The following is a 20,845-nucleotide window of genomic DNA, read 5'->3' as shown; positions in this document are numbered from 1 at the left end:
TTTCTAGTGGATTATTCATAACTAGCAATACAAAATTTAGGTCCTGAAATTGGAGCAAACTTGGGTGGTAGTTGGAAAATGTCGAAGTAATGGTGGTGGGAAGGTGTAACGGTGGTGGAGTTGATGTTGGAATTTTTTTTTTTTTCTTTTTGGGTCACACCCGGCAATGCTCAGAGGTTACTTCTGGTTCTGCACTTAGGAATTACCCCTGGCAGTGCTCAGGGGACCATATGGGATGCTGGGGATTGAACCCGGGTTGGCCACATGCAAGGCAAACGCCCTACCCGCTGTGCTATCGTGCCAGCCCGATGTTGGAATATTGAATGTAATAAATTATTGTGAATCACTTAAAAAAAAAAAAAGATTGTCTTGATGATACCAAGCTCTGTAAACAGCTACCCTAAAATGTAGTGACTTCAAATAACACCCTGGAGAGAGCATGCAGAGGTTAAAGCACATGCCCAGCTGCAGCAGTCCTGGCTCCAATCTGGCACCACACCTGGTCCCCTGAGCACCACCATTCACAGCTCTAAGCACAGACTCAGGCGTGGCCCTGAGCACCATTGTATGTGGCCCCTCCAAAACTGAAACCTTTTAGTTTGCTCTTCAAGCCCAGGTTCTCCCTGGAATGCATATCTCCCTGACTTGGCACTGTCTCTTTGCTTGCTTTATCCATGCTGGAGAAGCCCAGTTTCACTCTTAAACATGTACTTCTTTTCTTTCTTTCTGTTTGCATCTTTTTTTTAAGTTTAAAAATAAGTGATTGGGGCTGGAGCAATAGCATAGCGGGTAGGGTGTTTGCCTTGCATGCAGCTGACCTGGGTTTGATTCCCAGCATCCCATATGGTCCCCTGTGCACCGCCAAGGGGTAATTCCTGAGTGCAGAGTCAGGAGTGACCCCTGTGCATTGCCGGATGTGACCCAAAAAGCAAAAAATAAAATAAAATAAAATAAGTGATAGTCTCCTGGGAATATATCCCAGATAGGCAAAAAAGTATAGTAGAAATGGGGCTGGAACGATAGCACAGTGGGTAGGGCATTTGCCTTGCACGCGGCCGACCCCAGTTCGATTCCCACCGTCCCATATGGTCCCCTGAGCACCGCCAGGGGTAATTCCTGAGTGCAGAGCCAGGAATGACCCCTGTGCATCGCCGGATGTGACCCAAAAAGAAAAGAAAAGTATAGTAGAAATGACATCTGCACTTGTATATTCATTGCTGCACTGTTTACAATAGCCAAAATCTGGAAAAAACCCGAGTGCCTGAGAATAGATGATTGGTTAAAGAAACTTTGGTACATCTACACAATAGAATACTATGCAGTTGTTAGAAAAGATGAAGTCATGAAATTTGCTTATAAGTGGATCAACATGGAAAGTATCATGTTAAGTGAAATGAGTCAGAAAGAGAGGGACAGGCATAGAAAGATTGCACTCATCTGTGGAATATAAAGTAACAGAATGGGAGGCTAACACCCAAGAGTAGTAGAGATAAGGACCAGGAGGTCTGCTCCACAGCTTGGAAACTGGCCTCACATGCTGGGGGAAAAGGCAGCTAAGAGAGAAAAGGGAACACCAAGTATACGATGTTCGGAGGAGCTATTCGGGTTGAAAGATGCATGCCAAAAGTAGACTATAGACCGAACGTGATGGCCACTCAATACCTCTATTGCAAACCACAACACCCAAAAGGAGAGAGAACAAAAGGGAATGCCCTGCCGCTGAGGCAGTGTGGGGTGGTGGGGGATGGGGTAGGGGGTGGGAGGGATGTTGGGAACGTTGGTGGAGAATGGGCACTGGTGGAGGGATGGGTAAAAGATCATTGTATGACTGTAATGCACACGAAAGTTTGTAAGTTTATAACTGTACCCCACGGTGATACACTAATAAAAAATTGAAAGTAAAATAATAAAATGATAAAATGAAATCAGATTGTTCCTTTTTAGGGGGGGGGGTCACATCTGGCGATGCACAGGGGTTACTCCTGGCTCTGCACTCAGGAATCACTCACGGGGACCATATGGGATGCTGAGAATCGAACCCGGGTCAGCCGCGTGCAAGGCAAACTCCCTATCCACTGTGCTATCGCTCCAGCCCCTAAAATCAGATTGTATGTGATAAAAAAAAAAAAGCGAAACTTATTTTTTTATGTAGATAATAAATCTCATCTTGAAAAAAAAACTAAAACGAGTGATAGTACAGTGGGTAGGGCGTTTGCCTTGCATGTGGCTAACACAGGTTCGATCCCTGGCACCATATAAAGTACCCTGGGCCCCATCAGGAGTGATCCTTGAGTGCAGAGCCAGGAGTAAATCCTGAGCACTGCAGGATGTGGCCCTCAAAGGAAGAGGAAAAAAGAAGAAAGAAAGCTTTTCAGGGGGTGGTGCTCACCACCCAAGCGGTGTCCAGGGGCCCTGGGTGTGCCTCCTGACGACACCCTGCGTGCCGGGTCGACTTCAATGTGAAGGCCGAAGGCTGCTGTCGCTTCCATCCTGTGTCAGCTGGGTCACTCTGGAGGTGCTGAGGGTCTCCAAGATTGTAACCCAAGGGTGCTCGGGGGACTATGTGGTGTGGGGATCAAACTGGGGTCGGCTACAAACAAAGCCTGAATCCCACCCCTACACTAGCTTTCTGGCCCCACAAAAGCTTTTTTTGTTTGTTTTGGGGCCATGCCCGGCAGTGCTCAGAGGTTACTCCTGGGTCTGCACCAAGGAATTACTCCTGACAGTGCTTAGGGAACCATATGGGATGGTGGGGATTGAACCCAGGTCGGTTGCATGTAAGGCAAACACCGTACCGGCTGTACTATCGCTCTGAGCCCCCCAAGAGTCTTTTTACTCTCTCACAGTCTTCTGGCCTTGGCCAGAAGATTCTTTTGAGGGGATCTATTATGGTTGCTAGTCTGGAGAACCAAACCCTGAAGCGCCACTTATGCTTGAAGGAATATCACCAGCACTTAGCATGCCTATCTGGCAAGCGTTTGGTCACAAGTTCAAATCCTAGTAGTCCTATGTGCATTCAGCATAATCCAGATGACTCTGTTGTGATCCCTGGCACCATAAGCAACCTCTAACCACACCATTGCTGTATGTGTTCCTAATTTAATTAATTTTTTTTTTTTTTTTGCTTTTTGGGTCACACCTGGCGATGCACAGGGGCTACTCCTGGCTCTGCACTCAGGAATTACTCCTGGCGGTGCTCAGGGGACCATATGGGATGCTGGGAATCGAACCTGGGTCGGCCTCGTGCAAGGCAAACGCCCTACCCGCTGTACTATCGCTCCAGCCCCCTAATTAATTTTATTATTAAAATTAATAATTAGAGAGTCTCTTGCCCGCACGCCTGGCTGTCTTCCCTGGGGTCCCTCGGAGGGGATGGGCTCCAGCTTCCCTCCCCGCCCCTAGCAGAGCTCCCGGCAGCCGAAGACCGCCAGAACCTAGCCACAGCTATGCTCGAGGCCCCTCTCCACAAGTTCAGACAGGCCTCACGCATGAAGGTACCGGCAGAGGAACCCAGGTGTGTGTAATTCCATCAACGGCCAATATCCAGAGACTTAAAAGCGAGCTCCCAGAAGCGCGCGGCCGCTTTGCAGCCGTGAGATATCTTGTAACCTACTTCTCCCTCTGGGAGAAACTAGCAATCTTCTAAGAGTATCCTGCCCACATGGACAGCCTTGCAAGCTTCCCATGGTGTATTCATATGCTAAAGCCAGTAACAAGCCGGATCTCATTCCCCTGACCCTGAAAGAGCCTCCAGTGCGACATGACATCATGGGGAGGGCTGAGTGGAGAGAGTGGAGGGCATCGTGGGAGGACGAATGGAGAGGTTACTGAGCCCGCTCAAGAAATCCACGGATCAATGGGATTTCGTGATTCGTGTGATTATTATTATTATTATTTATAGGAATTACCGTAACAATAGGTCTCATTCCCCTGGCCCTGAAAGAGCCTCCAATCCTTGGGAAAGTAAGGAGAGGCTGCTAAAATCTCAGGGCTAAGTGTAAAAGAGATGTTACTGGTGCCCGCTCGAGTAAATCAATGAACAACGGGATGACAGTGGTACAGTGATAGGAATTACTGCTGGCACAGCCGGAATGATAGTACAGCAGGTAGGTGTTTGCCTTGCACAGCAGCTGACCAGAGTTCAATCCCTGGCATTCCACTGGGTCCTCAGAGCACCACCAGGAGTAATTCCTGAGTGCAAGGCCAGAATTAACCCCTAGCATCACTGGGTGTGACCCAAAAAGCAAACAAACAAACAAACAAAAAGAATTACTGTTGGCAGTGCTTGGGGGACTATATAAGAGGCTGGGCATCCAACCCAGGTTGGTCGTATGTAGGAAAAACTTGCCTTACCTGCAATACTATCTCTCCAGCCCAAGAATGGGACTAATTGTGTGTGTTTGTGTGTGTATATATGTGAAGTAAGATAGTTGTTATTGAAACTTATTTAGAAAGATGTGGGGAAAGAAAGTGAGATGTGTGTTCAAGAGAGAACACTCCAGAGTGGAAATAGGCAAGCAGAGAAATACAAAAGCAAGCAAGCAAGTGTTCAAGGGAGAACACGGGCTTGAAGAGCAAGCCAGAACGTGAGTAATCATTAAATGAACTTGCCGCAAGAGCTTGGGAGAGACAGCTCAAAGGGCTGGAGCACACGCTTTTTGCACGTGGAAGGCTGTATTGATCCTAACATCACATGGTTCTCTGAGCAGACCCCCAGGTGTGACCCCCAAACTGAAAAAAATTAAATAAGTAAAAACCAAAATTCTATGATGCAAGAACACAAAAACATCAATTCAAAAGCTGTGTGCAGGGGCTGGAGAGATAGCACAGTGGGTAAGGCACTTGCCTTCCACGCGGCCAACCCAGGTTCAATTCCCAGCATCCCATATGGTCCCCCAAGCACTGCCAGGAGTAATTCCTGAGTGTAAATTACCCCTGTGCATCTCGGGATGTGACCCCCCCAAAAAAAAAAAGAAAACACATTAAGTTATGAGTGCAAACAAACATAATAGACAAGTAGTTTTAGTATTCAAAGTTTATAAACTAAAAAAAAAAAAAAAGCTGTGTGCAGGGGCTGGAGATATAGTATAGTCGAATACTGTACTATCCTTGCACTCTGCCGACCTGGGTTCTCGTGTATGGTCCCTAGAACTTCCAGGAATTATTATTGGGTGTAACCCCAAAGTTCTCCAAGTGTGGCCCCAAAACAAAACAAAACAAAACAAAACAAAAAGCTGTGTGCACACTTTGATGTGGCTTGAGAAAAGTCAATGCACACACCAGGTAACAATACGCACAGTGCTGGCTGCAGTGCTCAATGTTCCGCTAGAGGCCGCCAAGACACCAATCTCCGCGGCTCGCAGGTCAAGGCCGATTTTTTTCCTCCCTCCGTGACGCAGTTCCACGTCTTTCCGTTGGGGGCGCCAATCTCCCGAGGAAGGCTGGGCGTCCACGTTTGCGAGGTGTGGGCGGGAGCTCCGCAGCCTTAGAATTCACTTATCCATTTGGGTCTTTGCTTGTGCAGAACTGGGAGCTTCAAGCTGAAGAAACGAAGCGCACCTTGGGCACGATTCTGCTCAGCCTCCTGCGGAGCGCTTCTTTCGTTTTCTATCTTTTTTTGGGGGGAGGAAAGGGGACCACACCGACCATGATCAGGGGTTTCTTGCTCCGGGGTTACTCCTGGCTGTGCACTCAAGAATTACTCCTGGCAACACTCAGAGGGACCATATGGGATGCTGGAGATGGAACACGGGTTGGCCACGTGCAAAACAAAGCCTTACCGTTGTACTATAGCTCTGGCCAAGCCCCCTGCAAAGTGTTTTCACATTTGGGTTCTGCTAGGTTGCCCTTAAATGGGGGGGGGGGGAGGCGGGGAGAGGGGACTTGAAGAGAGGTTGTGAGACCTGGATTTTTGTAGTCTAAGCACATTTTGCAAATTTTACAGGCCACACACAATGAATACCTTGTAAGGCTCCTTCCAGGAGAGTGACATTCAATTAAGTTTAAGATTCTATGGGTAGGAGCCAGAGTGATAGTACAGCCAGTAGGACGCTTGCCTTGCATTCAACCAACCCGGGTTTGATCCCCAGCATCCCATATGTCCCCCAGCACCACCAGGAGTGATCCCTGAGTTCAGAGTCAGGAGTAAGCCCTGAGCACCACAGGGTGTGACACAAAGCCCAACAAAAATAGATTCAATGGGTAAACATGCATATGCATAATTTATTTACTAATTTACTCTTCTTTCACCAGAATGTCAGTTCCAAGAGGGCAAGAATTTTGTTTTGTTTTTCATTTAAGGGCCACCTGACTGAGCTCAGGGCTGACTCCTGACTCTGCACTCAGGGATCGATCGCTTCTGAAGGAGTTTTGGGACCATATAAGGTGGCAAGGACAGAACCCTGGTCGGTTACATGCAGCGCTAGCATCCTACCCACTGTACTATCTCTCTAGCCCAAGGGGGTCATACCTGGTGGTGCTCAGGGCTTACTTCTAGCTCTGTACTCAGGGATCACTCCTGGCAGTCTCAGCCACACGATGGGGTTCTAGGGATCAAACCTGGGTAAGCCACATGCAAGGCAAGTACCCTACCTATTGTACAATCACTCCAGCCCAGGACAAAGATTTTCATCCAATTTTGTGGACTAAAAATTTTATCCAATTTTTATCCAAAATTGTGCCTGCAGCACAATTTCCAGCACAAACCTAGAAGTTCTATATGTGGGTCATTGTAACTCAGTGGTTGAGCATTTGCCTTGCCATGTGTGAAATTGCCAGGTTCAATCTCCAGTAAATCAGGTGTCCAATCACAAGTGGCACGGATCCCAGGCCTCCAGACCACCTTCCCTTGGCCCCCAGCTGCCCCTCCCCTCCCTCTTACCCCTTGCACAAGGCCCTGATGCAACGCTGTGCTTGCCTGGGCGCCCCTCTTGGGGGAAAGATATCGCAAGAGTTAGAGCAGGAAGCACCAGCCAGGGCGGGTTGGGAAGATAAGGACATCCCGCCCCTCGCAAGCCTCCAGGCCTTCTGGTTTCCTCTCTTCCCTTCCCTTCCCTTTCCCGGAAAGCGGCGGGGACCAGCCTGCCTGTGACTCACCTCCTTTCCTCCTGCCAGCCATGCTGGGATCTCAGCCCCGCCTGTCACCGGAAAGGCCTGCCTGGGCAGCAGCGGGCCCACTGTGGCCAGCAGTTCCTGGAGTTCGGTAAGAGGAGCTGGCACGGAAAGAGGCTGTGCTCCTCGCCCAGGAATAAGCTGGGGAGGGCCCCAGGAGCTCCCCTCCAGTAAGCTGACTCCAAGGAGTCCGGGGTGAGTCAGACTCGCAGGTGTAAGGGTGGGGTTCCATGGAAAGCACCCCTGACCTCCACAAAGGGGATGGTGCTTGCAGAACCTGGCACTCCCTCAGCCTCCAAACGCAGGGGATATCTCCATGGTTCACTTGGTCTCTATGTGGTTCAAGATTCGTGCCAGGTGTGTGACCTGTCCTCTTAGAACCAGGTCACAGGCTGGAGCTGTGGCTCAATGCTAGGACACATGTGTGAGTTCTGGGTTTGATCCCCCAAACCACAAATGAAACAGGTCACATAGGACCTGGCGTGGGGCCTCTTAGAGATCCAGGGAGCCAAAGACATTTCTAGTTGTTGAGGTTCTAGTTTGTTCATTTATTTATGGGTTTTGGGTCACACCCAGCGATGCTTAGGGGTTACTCCTGGCTCTACCTCAGAAATCACTCTTGGCAGTGCTCAAAGAACCATATGGGATGTTGGGGATCAAACCCAGGTGTGCAAGGAAAATGCCTTACCACTGAACTGTCCCTCCATCCCCTCATTTTAAATTTATTTATTTATTTATTGCTTTTTGGGTTACACCCAGCAATGCTCAAGAGTTACTCCTAGCTCTGCACTCAGGAATTACTCCTGGCGCTGCTCAGGGAACTATATGGGATGCCAGAGATCCTACCCAGGTCTTGCAAAGCAAACATCCTACCTGCTGTACTATTGCTTCAACCCCTTCTTTTTTATTGTATAGTTAAGAAATACTGGGCCAAGGAGCTGGAGAGATAATATAGTGGCTAGGCACTTGCCTTTGTATGCTGCCAACCAGGGTTCAATTCCTGGCATCCCATATGGCCCCCTGAGCCCTAACCAGGAGGGATCCCTGAATGCAGAATCAGGAGTAACCCTTGAGCATCCCTAGATATGACCAAAAAAAAATAATTAAGTGCTTCACTACAGGCTCTGAACACTTAACAAGTGTCTGCCCTGAGCTGGTAACAGTGCTAAGTTCTTAACTATTGGTCCAAAATATCCTTGAGAGTGAGATCCTTAGGCCAACTTTTGTTGTTTGTTTTTATTTGGGGGCCACACCCAGTGGTGCTCAGGGCTTACTCCTGGCTCTTGCACTCAGGAGTCATCCCTCGCAGAGCTCGTGGAAGGATATGGGAAGCCAGAGATGGAACTGTGTGCAAGGCAAACACCCCATCTGTTGTACTGATGCTCCGGCCCCTCTAGGGCCCATTTTCTAGATGGGAAAGTGGAGTTTGTCAGCTGGCAAGATGAGCACGGTGACTCAGTCAGAGGCTGTGTTCTCCCAACTTTACTGTTAAAATGCTGTTCTGCTAATACCAAAATGAACATGGCATCAGTGCCCTATCGCGCCCAGTCCTTTCTGAGGACTGGCTGAACTAATGTTTAGGGGCTTTGGGGTGTGTATGGGAGTGTTTTACCCGGTGATTCTGGGGGCGCCTCCCTGGCTAACGTGAGTGGGGCACTCCTGCCTGAGGACCAAGCAGTGCCAGGGACCCAAATGGAATTCCACTGGCAACGCCTATCCTCCAGTCCTTTGAATTAATTAATTAAAAAAAAAACTTAATAGAGCTTGCACGTGGGGGGGACCCAAGTTTCAGCCCTGGAGCACTGCCAGGAGTGATCCCCAAGTACAGAGCCAGGAGTAACCCCTGAGCATCTCCAGGCCCAAACCAAAAGGAGCTTAATATAATATAGTGCCTGGCACCTCATTAGCACTCCTTATTTATTCAATTAAAAAAAAAAGAAGTGGGGCCAGGGCATAGTACAGTGGAAACAGGCCATGCCCTGCACAAGGCCAACCTGGGTTCCATCCCCACCCTTCAGGTGTGAGCCCTGAGTGCAGACCCAGGAGTAAGCCCGAGAGCATTGCCGGTGTACCCCCCCCCCTCCCGCCTCCACACCCTGCTTCACCACCAGCCCCACCCCTGCCAAACTCTTCAGGCCCCGGATTCATGGATCCCCAGGGTCCAGCGCCCAAGAGTCATCCTCCGCGGGCCTCTGCCCCAGCTCTCCCAAGCGCTGCGGAGGAGGGTTAAGGCGATAATGATTTCTCAAGCAGCTGCAGAAAATACATACGTACACACATGCACGCACACTCACACGCATGTACACACACGCGCGTGCAGGCACACTCACACACGCGCGCGCGCGCACACACACACACACACACACACACACACACGCAGAGCCTCCCCCAGCCCCCTCCCCGCGGCCTCTGCCCCCTCCTCCCTCCGCGGGCCCGGGAGCCTCTTATGCAAGCCGCCGGCGCCCGCCGGTTCCCAGGCCGGGCTGCAGCTGCGGGCGGAGGGGCAGGGCGGGGGCGGCGCTGTTTGTCTAGCGCGGCCGTGCCAAAGGCGGCGGGCCCCAGACAGCCAGGCGCCTCCATACACCTGGGGATGCTCAGGTTAAATAGCTCCGCATTCCTCGGGCCCAGCTGATGGAAACGCTCCCAGGCCGCCGCCAAGCCGGCCTCCAGATGGGCTGGGCTCGGGCCAAAGGGGAAAAAGAGGGAAACGTGGAATCCAGAGTGTGGCTGGATGGAGGGGGAGGTGACCCCGGCCCCCGCCACAGCCCCCGTTTCCCCCGCCTGGCAAAAGGCCCTGCGGGTAGGAGCCCACTCGAGGGACACTCCCCCTCACCCCCGTGGGTGGGCTTGCCGGCGGGGGAGCGGTGGGGGGCCCACACAGGGGAGGCTGTGGGCGCCCACTTGTGTTCTGAGAACAGCCCAAGGTCATACAGGCGACAAGCGATGAGGATCTTTCGTTTCTCTCGCGCCCTTAGGTGCTAAGTGTCAGTTTCATCCCTCAGCGGGCGGGGTGGGGAGCAGCAAAGGACATAATTTACCTTAGAACATGTTCTTTTGGTAAAGTTTGCAAAGGGCTCGGGGAAGGCATGGTGCCGGTTCAGACTCAACATAAGATAATCTTCAATGTGGTGGGTCTCTGGCTCTGATTCTTCCCTTGCGAGCCTGGGGGTCAGAATCCACACCTCCCCCGCAAGCACATGCACCCCCCCCATACACACACCCAGATCCATGAAATCCTTTCTGTTAGGCTGATGATGTTGCATTGATTGACAAAATGCATTAATGATCCTTATCCTCATTGGACCTTCTCTCAGACTTGGCTTGTCCTTGCATAAAACTTGAGAGCTCACTGGATAGATAATTAACGAGGCTTGGTGTGCTCAGGGCTTGAGACAATTGCCCAAAGGTTGGTATTGGACACGGGAGAAGGGTTTGTTTGAACACAGCTGCCCCACCTCCACCCGAGCTAGACCACCGAGGAATGCTCACAGATCTCCAGAACAGTCACACTGGGAACAAACCCATTGTGGTTCTGCAACCATCCCATCAAGCCAGACCCCTGCAGATGCCCCCCTCCACCGCGGCCCCCCTCCCCCTGCCCCCCCCCACAGTTAGAACATACAAGCCCAGTTGGCTGGAGACTACACTTACCTGCTCAAACACCGGGCTCACACTTGCCATCTGACACCTTACATCTTACACCCCCATGCCATCTCCATCACATCCCCCCAGGCTTGTACGTGAACAGATGACCCAGCCCCACTGGGGAGTGGGGGGGGGGTGAACGACGACAACCAGTTCATACTTGTCACATACACAGGCCCAGACACCCCTCTGCACTCCCCCGTGAGGACAAACTCACATACGTGTCCAGGCAGATAGGGCCCTGCCGGGGACACCTTTTTCCTGCTCCAGTTAGGGACTGCTTCACCCACTCCCGAGAGCCCACACAGGAACCCTTCGGGAGAGAGGCCAGTGTGAGCTGCTGGCACCGCCAGGCCAGGATGAGGGGGCTGAATCCGGACCCGGAGCAGGTGGCCCAGCAGCTGTGCCCAGGCTGGCCCTGCCAACATGCTCACCCACTTGGAGAAGATGGGCGCCTCGGGGCAGCCTGCTGGGATCCGAGCTCAGGCGGCCCAGCAGCAGACACTTCCCTCCTCCTGGGAAATGGGGCAACTCCGGTTCAGCTCAGGATACCGGCAAGTGCCAGTTCTGAGTCTCACCTGATCTCACATTTGCAGCAGGCTGCAACCTCTCCACCCGCAGGGGGCCACAGCAGGTTCATCTACATTTTAACAACTTCCCCAGGTGACCCACTTGGCCCAAAGACCACCTTGACAAACTACTAGAGCTTGGGAGGATGAATTTTATGGCACCGGGGAGCCGGGGAGCCGGGAAATGGCCAGGGCTGGGTTTAAAAGCATAGGCTTTAAAAGACACCGGAAAGACACATTTCAGGTCATGTAAAAGGGACAGTCCCTTTGGAACCGCCCCCTCCCCCAGCCCAGACCCTTCCCCTCCACCCAATAAAGCCACTCCAACTTGACCACTGTTCTAAAATATTTGTTTAATAACAACAACAACAATAACAACAAAAAAAACCCACCGAACTATTGTAAAACAATATTCTCAGTTGGTGATCATTGTAATATACAATACAAAGCAATTAATTTCCTCAGAAATCTGAGAAGCACCAAACGTGACCATTTTTTAAAATGTCTGCTTTTCAAAAAATAGAAACACACGGGGTTGGGGAGGTGGGGGGCGCGGGTTCTGCCCGCCTGCCCCCTTCCCCGTTCCCATCAAGTCTCTGGTAACTGGAGATGTGGACGGAGGGAGGGTCGCCTGCCCGGTTAATCCCCCAACCCTGGGCTGGATCCAGCAAGCGGCTGCCCGCGGGGGGCGGGGGGTCCTCCGATCTCCGTCTTGCTCCTCCCCGAGTCCAGCGAGGAGCACCCATTCCTCTGGCCCGCGGAGGGCTGGGGTCCCGCAGCGCGAGCGCCGCGCTTCAGCGACACAAGATGCGGTCGTCGGCGGGAACGCAAGCCGCCTGCGGAAAGGAAACAGGTTACAGGTGAGACGGGAGCGTCGCGACCGGACACGGCCGCGACAGCGCGCAGAAGTCCCCCACCCGCTTCTGCAGACGGCTGGGGAGGAGGCTGCTTACAGACCTCTTGGGCACCCTTGCATGGCCAAGGGCAGGGGCGCCCGAAAGGACGGGCGGGCGGAGACAGGACAAGTTTCCCCTCCCCAACCCCAACCCCTGCCGCCAGCCGCCCAAGTCGCCCCACCCCTGGGCCTCAGTTTCTCCATCTGCAGCCGGTAAAGGGTCTCGTGCGCCTCCCGCTCGGATCTCACCTCGGCTGCCAGGGCGCTGATCTCGCCGTTGAGGGTGCTGAGCGGGGCTCGGGCGGGGAGCCCCCGGCCCCCGGAGCTCCCGCCGTGCGCTTCGGACCTCAGCTCAGACTCCAGGTCCCAGATGTAGTCGATGACATGCTGCAGGATCTCCACGCGGCTCACCTTGCGGTTCTGGGGCAGGGTGGGCACCAGCTCCTTGAGGCGCGAGTAGCAGCCGTTCATGTCGTAGAGCAGCACGTTCACCTGCGGCTCGTCGAGCAGCGCGGGCAGGCGCGCCCCGGAGCCGCCGGCGCAGCGCGAGATGGCCACGCTCTGCTCGGACAGGCAGCGCACCACCTCGCCCGCGCCGCCCGCCGCCTTGCCCGCCTTCAGCGCGCAGCTGGGGCCCGCGGCGGCCGCGGCGCTGCCACTGGCGACCTTCATGGTTTTCGGCGTCAGGGTGGAGAAGAGACGGGACGAGTGAGCGACGCGGACTCGCGGCGAGCGAGGAGAGACCCGAGGGTTCGCGACACGCTTGTAGCAATACGCCCGGAGAGCCGCGGCACGGTTTTTATAAAGATGCCGCGGCCCCCTGGGGGGCGGGGTCGGCCGTTCAAAACCAGCCAATGGGAGGCCTGGGGGCGTGGCCCCGCGCCCCGAGGCCCCGCCCTTGCTCTACTCGTGCACCCGGGTGGGCGTGGAAAGGGCTCTCGGGAACCGAGAAAGTGGGAGGGCACTGGCCAGGGTGACCGAGTGGAAGCCAGGGCTTGCCTTGCAGGAGGCTAAGCCGGCATTGCTGATAACGAAAAGACTTCAAGAATCACTTAGCCCCGATTCATTTTCTTTGTCCCGTTTAACAGGTGGGAGAAACTGAAACCGGATGGAGAAGCGGCTGGCTCTGTGCACACAGCCCAGAACTAAAGCTTGACCTTCTGGGTCCTTTGGGGAGATTACCTCTGAGAACCTGGTCGGTCGAGTATTTGAAATTTAAAGAGGGCTTTCCTTTTTTAACACTGTTCCTGTGGGCTGGCTTCGCTGTCTCAATTCCGGGAGAATATTGCAGATTAAAGGTCCTGGGACCAAGGGGACTTTACCCAGGCGCCTCGAGATGGAAGCAATTAATTCTGGAAATCTTCCCCTAGTATAAGGAGTTGGACCTTTGAATAAGGCGCCCTGAGTGGGGCTGTATATTCTGATTCTATGCTGAATTGGCAGCGCCCTGCAAACTTCCCCCCACCCCCATCTGTATCAACTCGTGATTTTAAAGTTTTCTCCCTTTTTTGGCCTTCCCTAGGCGTCCCTCCCTCCCCCCCCCCCCTGCAAAGACCTCGGATCAGGGTCTCCCTCCCACGGCGCTGCAGCTGCGGAGCTCGAGCCTCCCCCTCCTTCTTCCCGGGCGGGTCTGTGTCAGCGTCTGAACAAGCGGCTCAGACCGTTAGACGCCAGGCCCGTGACGTCACCCATTCATAAAAACCGGGGCTGGCTGTCAGGCTGGCGCCGCGCGGGCGGTCGCCATGGAGACGGCAAACGGGGCTGGCGCGCTTCCCCGCTCCCCCCCGCCCCGCCGGTCACCTGCGGACCTCCGGCGGGAGGCCTGGGAATGCGCTCCTCGCAGGCGCGGTCGCTGGGCAAGGGTCACTTTACCTCCCCGCCCCGCACCTGGGAATCTCCCTCCCCCAGCCCCCCAGGCCCACAGCTTGGGGCCGCTTGGGAGGTTTCTCCGCCGCACCCCCACCCCACCCTCGCAACCCCCACGGCACTCCTCCCTCCCACCTGGGGAAAGAGGCCCGAGTTTCGACGCAACTAAGCTGCTGGGTGAATTTAGTCTATCGCGGCCCGTCTCTGAGCCTAAGCGGACTTGCCTCGTATTTCCGATACTGATTTAAACACACACACACACACACACACACACACACACACACACACACACACACACATTATACGCAAAAATGTATTGTGTATTGCCTTCTTTGCATCAGGCTCTGAAGAGTTCGTCATGACCATCTTCCCTAATAGTCTGGAGAAAGCAGTTGTTGGATTTCCTTAAACAAAGGAGGAAATAGGCTCAGAAATCCTTTGAAGAGTCCTAGTAATGGCTGTATTATTCTAACAAGGCATTTAATGGTAAGTGGTCCTTTCTGACTGACTGCAAGGACTGGGGGGTCTTGCCTAGAGAGGCAAGAGGCTGGGGCACAGGTTTAAGAATTAGCCCATGGGGCCTGATAGCATGGGGATTAAGGTGATTACCTTGCACAAAGCCAACCCTAGTTAGATCCTGGCACCGCACAAGGCTCCCTTAGCACAGAGCCAGGAATAAGACATGGGCACCACTGGGTGTTGCTCAAAAACCAAAAAAAAAAAAAAAAAAGTAACCAAGGCCACGAAGCGTTAGTGGGCCAAAACTCTGGGTTCACATAGAAAAAGGTGATGTTATGTGCCCTCCCCCCCAGTAATTCATTCCCTGGTGGCAGCAGATTTTCCTTTCCCACAGAAATGTGGAGGAGGGGACAAAAAGCCTGGCTGCACATTAGGGAAGCAGGAAAACCCATCAGCGAGACCAGCTTTAGAGGAGACCCATCAATTAATAAACTTGACTCTGAGTTGCCAGTGTTCTGCCCCCCAACTCTCCCAATTTCCCTTAGTCAGCAGTTCTCTAATCATTGGAGAGACTAGTTAGCTGGACAGAAGAATTACTAAAGAATTGGAGAAATAATAACCAACCAGGGGACTATTAATTCATTAGCAAGTTTTATTAACTTATTCTACAGGGGCTGTAGGGATAGCACAGCGGGTAGGGCGTTTGCCTTGCATGAGTCTGACCCGGGTTCAATTCCCAGCATCCCATATGGTCCCCCGAGCACCACCAGGAGTAATTCCTGAGTGCAGAGCCAGGAGTAACCCTGGAGCATCGCTGGGTGTGACCCAAAAAGAAAAAAAAATAATTTATCCAACAATTTTATTTGCTGAAATCAATTCCAGAGAAACACAGGTGCACGAAGATGTTGGCTCAGGGTTAGAACAAAAGATTGGAGCATGTAGGTGCTTGTCGTGCATGCAACAGACCTGGGTTTGATCCCTGACACCACACACATGGCCCCCTGATCCCTGCCAGGAGTGAACCCTAATCTCAGAGTAAGGAGTAAGCTCTGAGCACCTCTGGGTGGGCTCAAAAACCAAAACCGATACTAAAGACAAAAGAAGATGTTGGCTCAGAGATATTCCTCTAGGTGTACATACACAAGAGGGGGAGTTAATCATCTAAATAGTTATTAACAGCAGCATTATATAACTATAGGGGAGATAGCACTCTGTGGATTGGCTATGCAGCAGGTAGAAGGGAGAGCTTAAGAGATCAACAAATCCTGCTCTTCGTGGCGAAAGCATAAGTTAGATTGGAAATCTAGGTAGGACTGACCTTTCCCATGATAAGAAGAAAACCTGGAGAGAAGTGGCTCAAAGGGTTGTTTCGTTCATTCTCTGCATGTGGGAGGCCCAGCTCCATCACCAACATCACACTTTCTTTTGGGGGGAAATGAGGGTTCTTGGGCTATACCCTGAGCACTGCTCAGGGTTTACTCCTGGCTTTGAGCTTAGGGATTATTCCTGGTGAACTCAGAGGACCATTTGGGATGCTGAAGATTGAACCGGGGTTGGCCACATGCAAGATAAGAAAGAGCCCTACTTGGTGTGCTCCAGCCCCTAGGTGGGACTTTTTTTTTTTTTTTTTTTTTTTTGCTTTTTGGGTCACACCCAGCGATGCACAGGGGTTACTCCTGGCTCATGCACTCAGGAATTACCCTTGGTGGTGCTCAGGGGACCATATGGGATGCTGGGAATCGAACCCAGATCGGCCGCATGCAAGGCAAACGCCCTACCTGCTGTGCTATCGCTCCAGCCCCGATAGAACCTTTCCTTTGTAAAAAAGCAAAGCTGGGCCAGAGCTACAGCCCAAGGGCTGAGTGTGCTCTGCATGTGGGGGCCCAGGTCCATCCTCCACACCACATTTTCACCCCACTCCCAGGAGAGCAGCTAGAAATGACCCCAGAACACTAAGATGGAGGTGGCCCCTCAACTCTATAGGACACGGCCCCCAAACCAAACAGAACAAGTCATCCTACTGCTTGAGTCTAAATGTTCCCAGAAACAAATTTGAAGTGAGAAGAATTAATGCTCTAAAAAATTTTAGGGACTGGAGGAAGAGTTCAGTGGGTAAGACACTTGCCTTGCACGCAACCCAGGTTTGAGCCCTAGCACCACACGGTCCTGTGAGCGCCACCAAGAGAACTAGGAGTAACCTCTGAGCACTACCAGTGTGCTCCCTCTAAAAAAGGGAGGGAAGGGCTGGAGCGATAGCACAGCGGGTAGGGCGTTTGCCTTGCACGCGGCCGACCCGTGTTCAAATCCCAGCATCCCATATGGTCCCCTGAGCACCGCCAGGAGTAATTCCTGAGTGTAGAACTAGGAGTAACTCCTGTGCATCGCCGAGTGTGACCCAAAAAGCAAAATAAATAAATAAATAAATAAAATAAAAATAAAAAAATATAAAAAAGGGAGGGAAATTCCAACACATAGGGCCGAAGAAATAGAACGGAGGTTAAAGCAGCCGCCTTGCACATGGTTGTGAATGGGGCAATGGTTGGAATCCCGGTGCCGCATGTAATCCACGGAACACTGCCAGGTGTGACCCTGGGCACCACTGCATGTGGTGCTTCCCCAGATTTTTTTTCCAGACATTGTGTGAACTTTATTTTTCTTTTTGGGTCACACCTGGTGATGCTCAGGGGTTCCTCCTGGCTCTGCACTCAGGAATGATTCCTGGTGGTGCTTGAGGGATCATATGGGATGCTGGGAATTGAACCTGGGTCAGCCACATGCAAGGCAAACGTCCTACCCACTGTTTTATCACTCCAGCCCCTATGTGACTTTTTACATCAAGTTCCAGAACAAGCACAACTAATTTCTGGTGAAAGAATCAGAATGATGGTTACCTCTGGGAATGGAGGGGAAAGGTATGAAGAACCTTTCTGGAGTGATAGAAATGTTTTCTATCATGATAAGATAAGGGTTATGCATTTACAAGTGAACAATAAATGATAAAATATTTTTTTAAAAAAACCTACAAAATATAATTAGTTTTATGGACCAGAGAGATAGCACAGGGGTTAAAGTGTTTGTCTTGGGGCTGGAGTGATAGTGCAGCGGGTAGGGTGTTTGCCTTGCACGTGGCTGACCCGGGTTCGATTCCCAGCATCCCATATGGTCCCTTGAGCACGGCCGGGGTAATTCCTGAGTGCAGAGCCAGGAGTAACCCCTGTACATTGGTGGGTGCGACCTGAAAAGAAAAAAAAAAGTGTTTGTCTTACATAAGGCCTACCTTAATTTGCTCTCTGACACCACATATGGTCCTCTGAGCACTGACAGGAATGATCCCTGAGCACCAATCCAGCACTAAGCCCTAAGCACTACTGGGTGTAGCCTCATATTTAGGAAACAAACAGACAAAACCCACAAAAGAATGTTCATTTTAGAAAATAGGTTTAGAGGGCCAGAGCCATAGTACAGCATGTAGGGTGTTTGCCTTGCACAGTGCCGACCCAGGTTGGCATTCCATATTATCTCTCTTTTTTTTTATCTTTTTGGGTCACACCCGGCAATGCACAGGGGTTACTTCTGGCTCTGAACTCAGGAATTACCCTTGGTGGTGCTCAGGGGACCATATGGGATGCTGGGAATCGAATCCGGGTCAGCCGCATGCAAGGCAAACACTCTACCCGCTGTGCTATTGCTCCAGCCCCTCCATATTATCCCATGAGGCCCACCTAGAGTGATCCCTGAGCACAAAACCAGGAGTAATCTCTGAGTACCTCTGGGGATAGTGCCCCCCCATGTAAAAAAATTAGACTTTTAAATAATATGGAAATCCCTTCATTTTTCATTTAGTTTTCTTAGAGATATCCTCTTGAATAACTCTTGTACAGGATTACAATTAGACTTCACTCAGTTTCTGGTGAAACTCAGATTTCGCCAGATTTACATGCAGTTGGTCTCTCTGTGTATTTAGTTCTCTGAAGTTTTTGTGTTTCCCCAGAGTGGGTGCGGCAGTGTCAGTCAGGATAGGCAGTGAACTGAGCAAGTTTCGGCCCCTGAGCCCTGCTCCAAAAATGTAGCCCCTGCTCCATTTCATATATTGTCCTTGGGTAGAAAGCACCTCAGATAGGAAGCTGGTAAGAACAGATACTACTCTTTGGAGGAGTGGGGCATACCCTGCAGTGTTCAGGGCTTACTCCTGGCTCTGTGTGCTCAGGGATCACTCCTGGCAGCACTTGAAGGATCATGTGGTGCACAGGGTAGAACCTGAATGCCACACATTCAAACACACATTCAAAGCAGGTGGTCAACCCACTGAACTAGCTTTCTGGACCCAAGGATATATATATATATATATATATATATATATATATATATATATATTTGAGGGGTCACACCCGGCGATGCTCAGGGGTTCCTCTTTGGCTCTTCACTCAGAAATGACTCCTGGTGGTGCTCAGGGACCAATAGGATGCTGGGAATTGAATCTGGGTCGGCCATGCGCAAGGCAAACACCCTACCCGCTGTGCTATCGCTCCAGCCCCCCAATGATATCTTTAGATGAGCAGAACTTTTAGGGGTTGGAACCATAGTACAGTGAGTGGGGTGCTTGCCTTGCTTACAGCTGCTCAGGGTTCAATCCCCAGCACCACATATATCCGCTAAGCCCCACAGGAGTTAGAAGTAATCCCAGAGCACCTCCGGATGTGGCCCCAAAACAAAACAAAGATAGAAGAATAGAGCTTGTAAATTTTAACTAAATCCAATTTATCAATTTTATATTTAAGAGAGCGTGTATTTCATATAATACCTAAGAAATCTCTGCCTAACCCATGATCATAAAGATATTCTCCTGTATCTTTAGACTTTACATGTATATGGCTTTGATCCTTTATATGTAGGTAGTTCTCTTGTTTTGTTTTGAATTTTGGAGGCTCACACCTGGTGGTGCTCAGGGCTTACACCTGGGTCTGCACTCAGGAATCATATCCAGTGGGCTGGGGGGACCATATGGAGGGCTGGGGACTGAACTCAGGTCACCACGTGCAAGGTAACTGCCCTACTTGAGGAACTATTATTACTCTGACTCCAATTCTTAAGTATATGTATTTTATTTTTATTTTGGTTGTAGTTGTTTTGTTTGTTTGGGATACACCTATCTCTGTGCTCAGGGTTCACTTTTGATAATATTTGGGGGATCATAAGTGGTGCCAAGAATTGAACCTGGGTCATTCACCTGCAAGACAAACACCTTAATACCTGTGCTATCTCCAATACTTTTATATATTGGGGGGCAGAGCCACAGATGGTGGTACTCAGGGGTTACTCCTGGCTCTGTGCATTACTGCTCAGGTCCATGCCTTTATATATTTTTAAGCATAAGTCACTGTCACTGTTACTTTCACTATCATCCTGTTGCTCATCGGTTTTTTCGAGCAGGCACCAGTAACGTCTCTCATTGAGAGACTTATAGTTACTGTTTATCAGATATGCCACTGGTAGCTTGCCAGGCTCTCCTAGAGGGGCGGAGAAATCGAACCTGGGTCGGCCGCGTGAAAGGTGAATGCCCTATTGCTGTGCTATCGTGTTTTCATATATTACTTTGTATAATAAAAAGCCAACTTGAGGACTGAAGAGATAGTACAGGAGGTAAAGCACTTGTCTTGCTTATGGCAGACCATGGTTTAATCTCTGGCGCTGTATATTGTCCCCTGAGCATTGTCAGGGGTCCCTCTCGACCACAGAGCCAGGAATAGCCCCTGAACATTACTAGGTGTGGTCCCCCAAATCCCACACAAAGAAAGCTGACTCCTACTCTCCAGTACACCTCCTCGGCTCTGCCTGTCTAGATGGGGTGTGATATCAAAGACATCAGGCTGACGAATAGGAAAATCAAGGGACAATTAGGAGCCCCTAACAGTTTAGTCCACCTTGGCATTCAGGAGTGTTCATTTCCTGCCAGGCCCTGGCTAGCCACAGCACAACAGAAATGAATCTGTCTCACCGGAAGTCTGTATTATAGGGCTGGGAGACGGTGCAAGTGATGGTGCGAATCATGCTTAGCCCAGGTCTCTCCTCCAGCAGCGCTGGTGGGACCCTGCCCCCCCCCCCCAACCACTGGCCCTTATTAAAAAACAAACAAATATTGGGCTGGAGCAATAGCACAGAGGGTAGGGCATTTGCCTTGCACACTGCTGACCCGGGTTCGATTCCCAGCATCCCTTATGGTCCCCTGAGCACCGCCAGGAGTAATTCCTGAGTTCAGAGCCAGGAGTGACCCCTGAGCATCGCTGGGTGTGACCCAAAAAGA

General features: G+C 51.3%; 1 protein-coding gene across 1 annotated transcript; it reads right to left on the bottom strand.

Annotated features, from left to right (window-relative positions):
* Positions 1–11,657: 11,657 nt before the first annotated feature.
* Positions 11,658–12,972, bottom strand: ID1 (inhibitor of DNA binding 1). Its single transcript, XM_004612593.2, has 2 exons — positions 12,469–12,972; positions 11,658–12,160 (listed from the first exon to the last, which is right to left on the bottom strand). The coding sequence occupies exons 1-2, from the start codon at positions 12,889–12,891 to the stop codon at positions 12,119–12,121; spliced, it is 465 nt and encodes a 154-aa protein (XP_004612650.1). The 5' UTR covers positions 12,892–12,972; the 3' UTR covers positions 11,658–12,118.
* Between the last annotated feature and the right edge of the window lie 7,873 nt (positions 12,973–20,845).

This window comes from Sorex araneus, chromosome 5 (assembly GCF_027595985.1).
Source record: "Sorex araneus isolate mSorAra2 chromosome 5, mSorAra2.pri, whole genome shotgun sequence".
Taxonomy (NCBI): domain Eukaryota; kingdom Metazoa; phylum Chordata; class Mammalia; order Eulipotyphla; family Soricidae; genus Sorex; species Sorex araneus.
The sequence above is the reverse complement of the archived record's forward strand: the minus strand, read 5'-3'. Positions and strand labels throughout refer to the sequence as shown.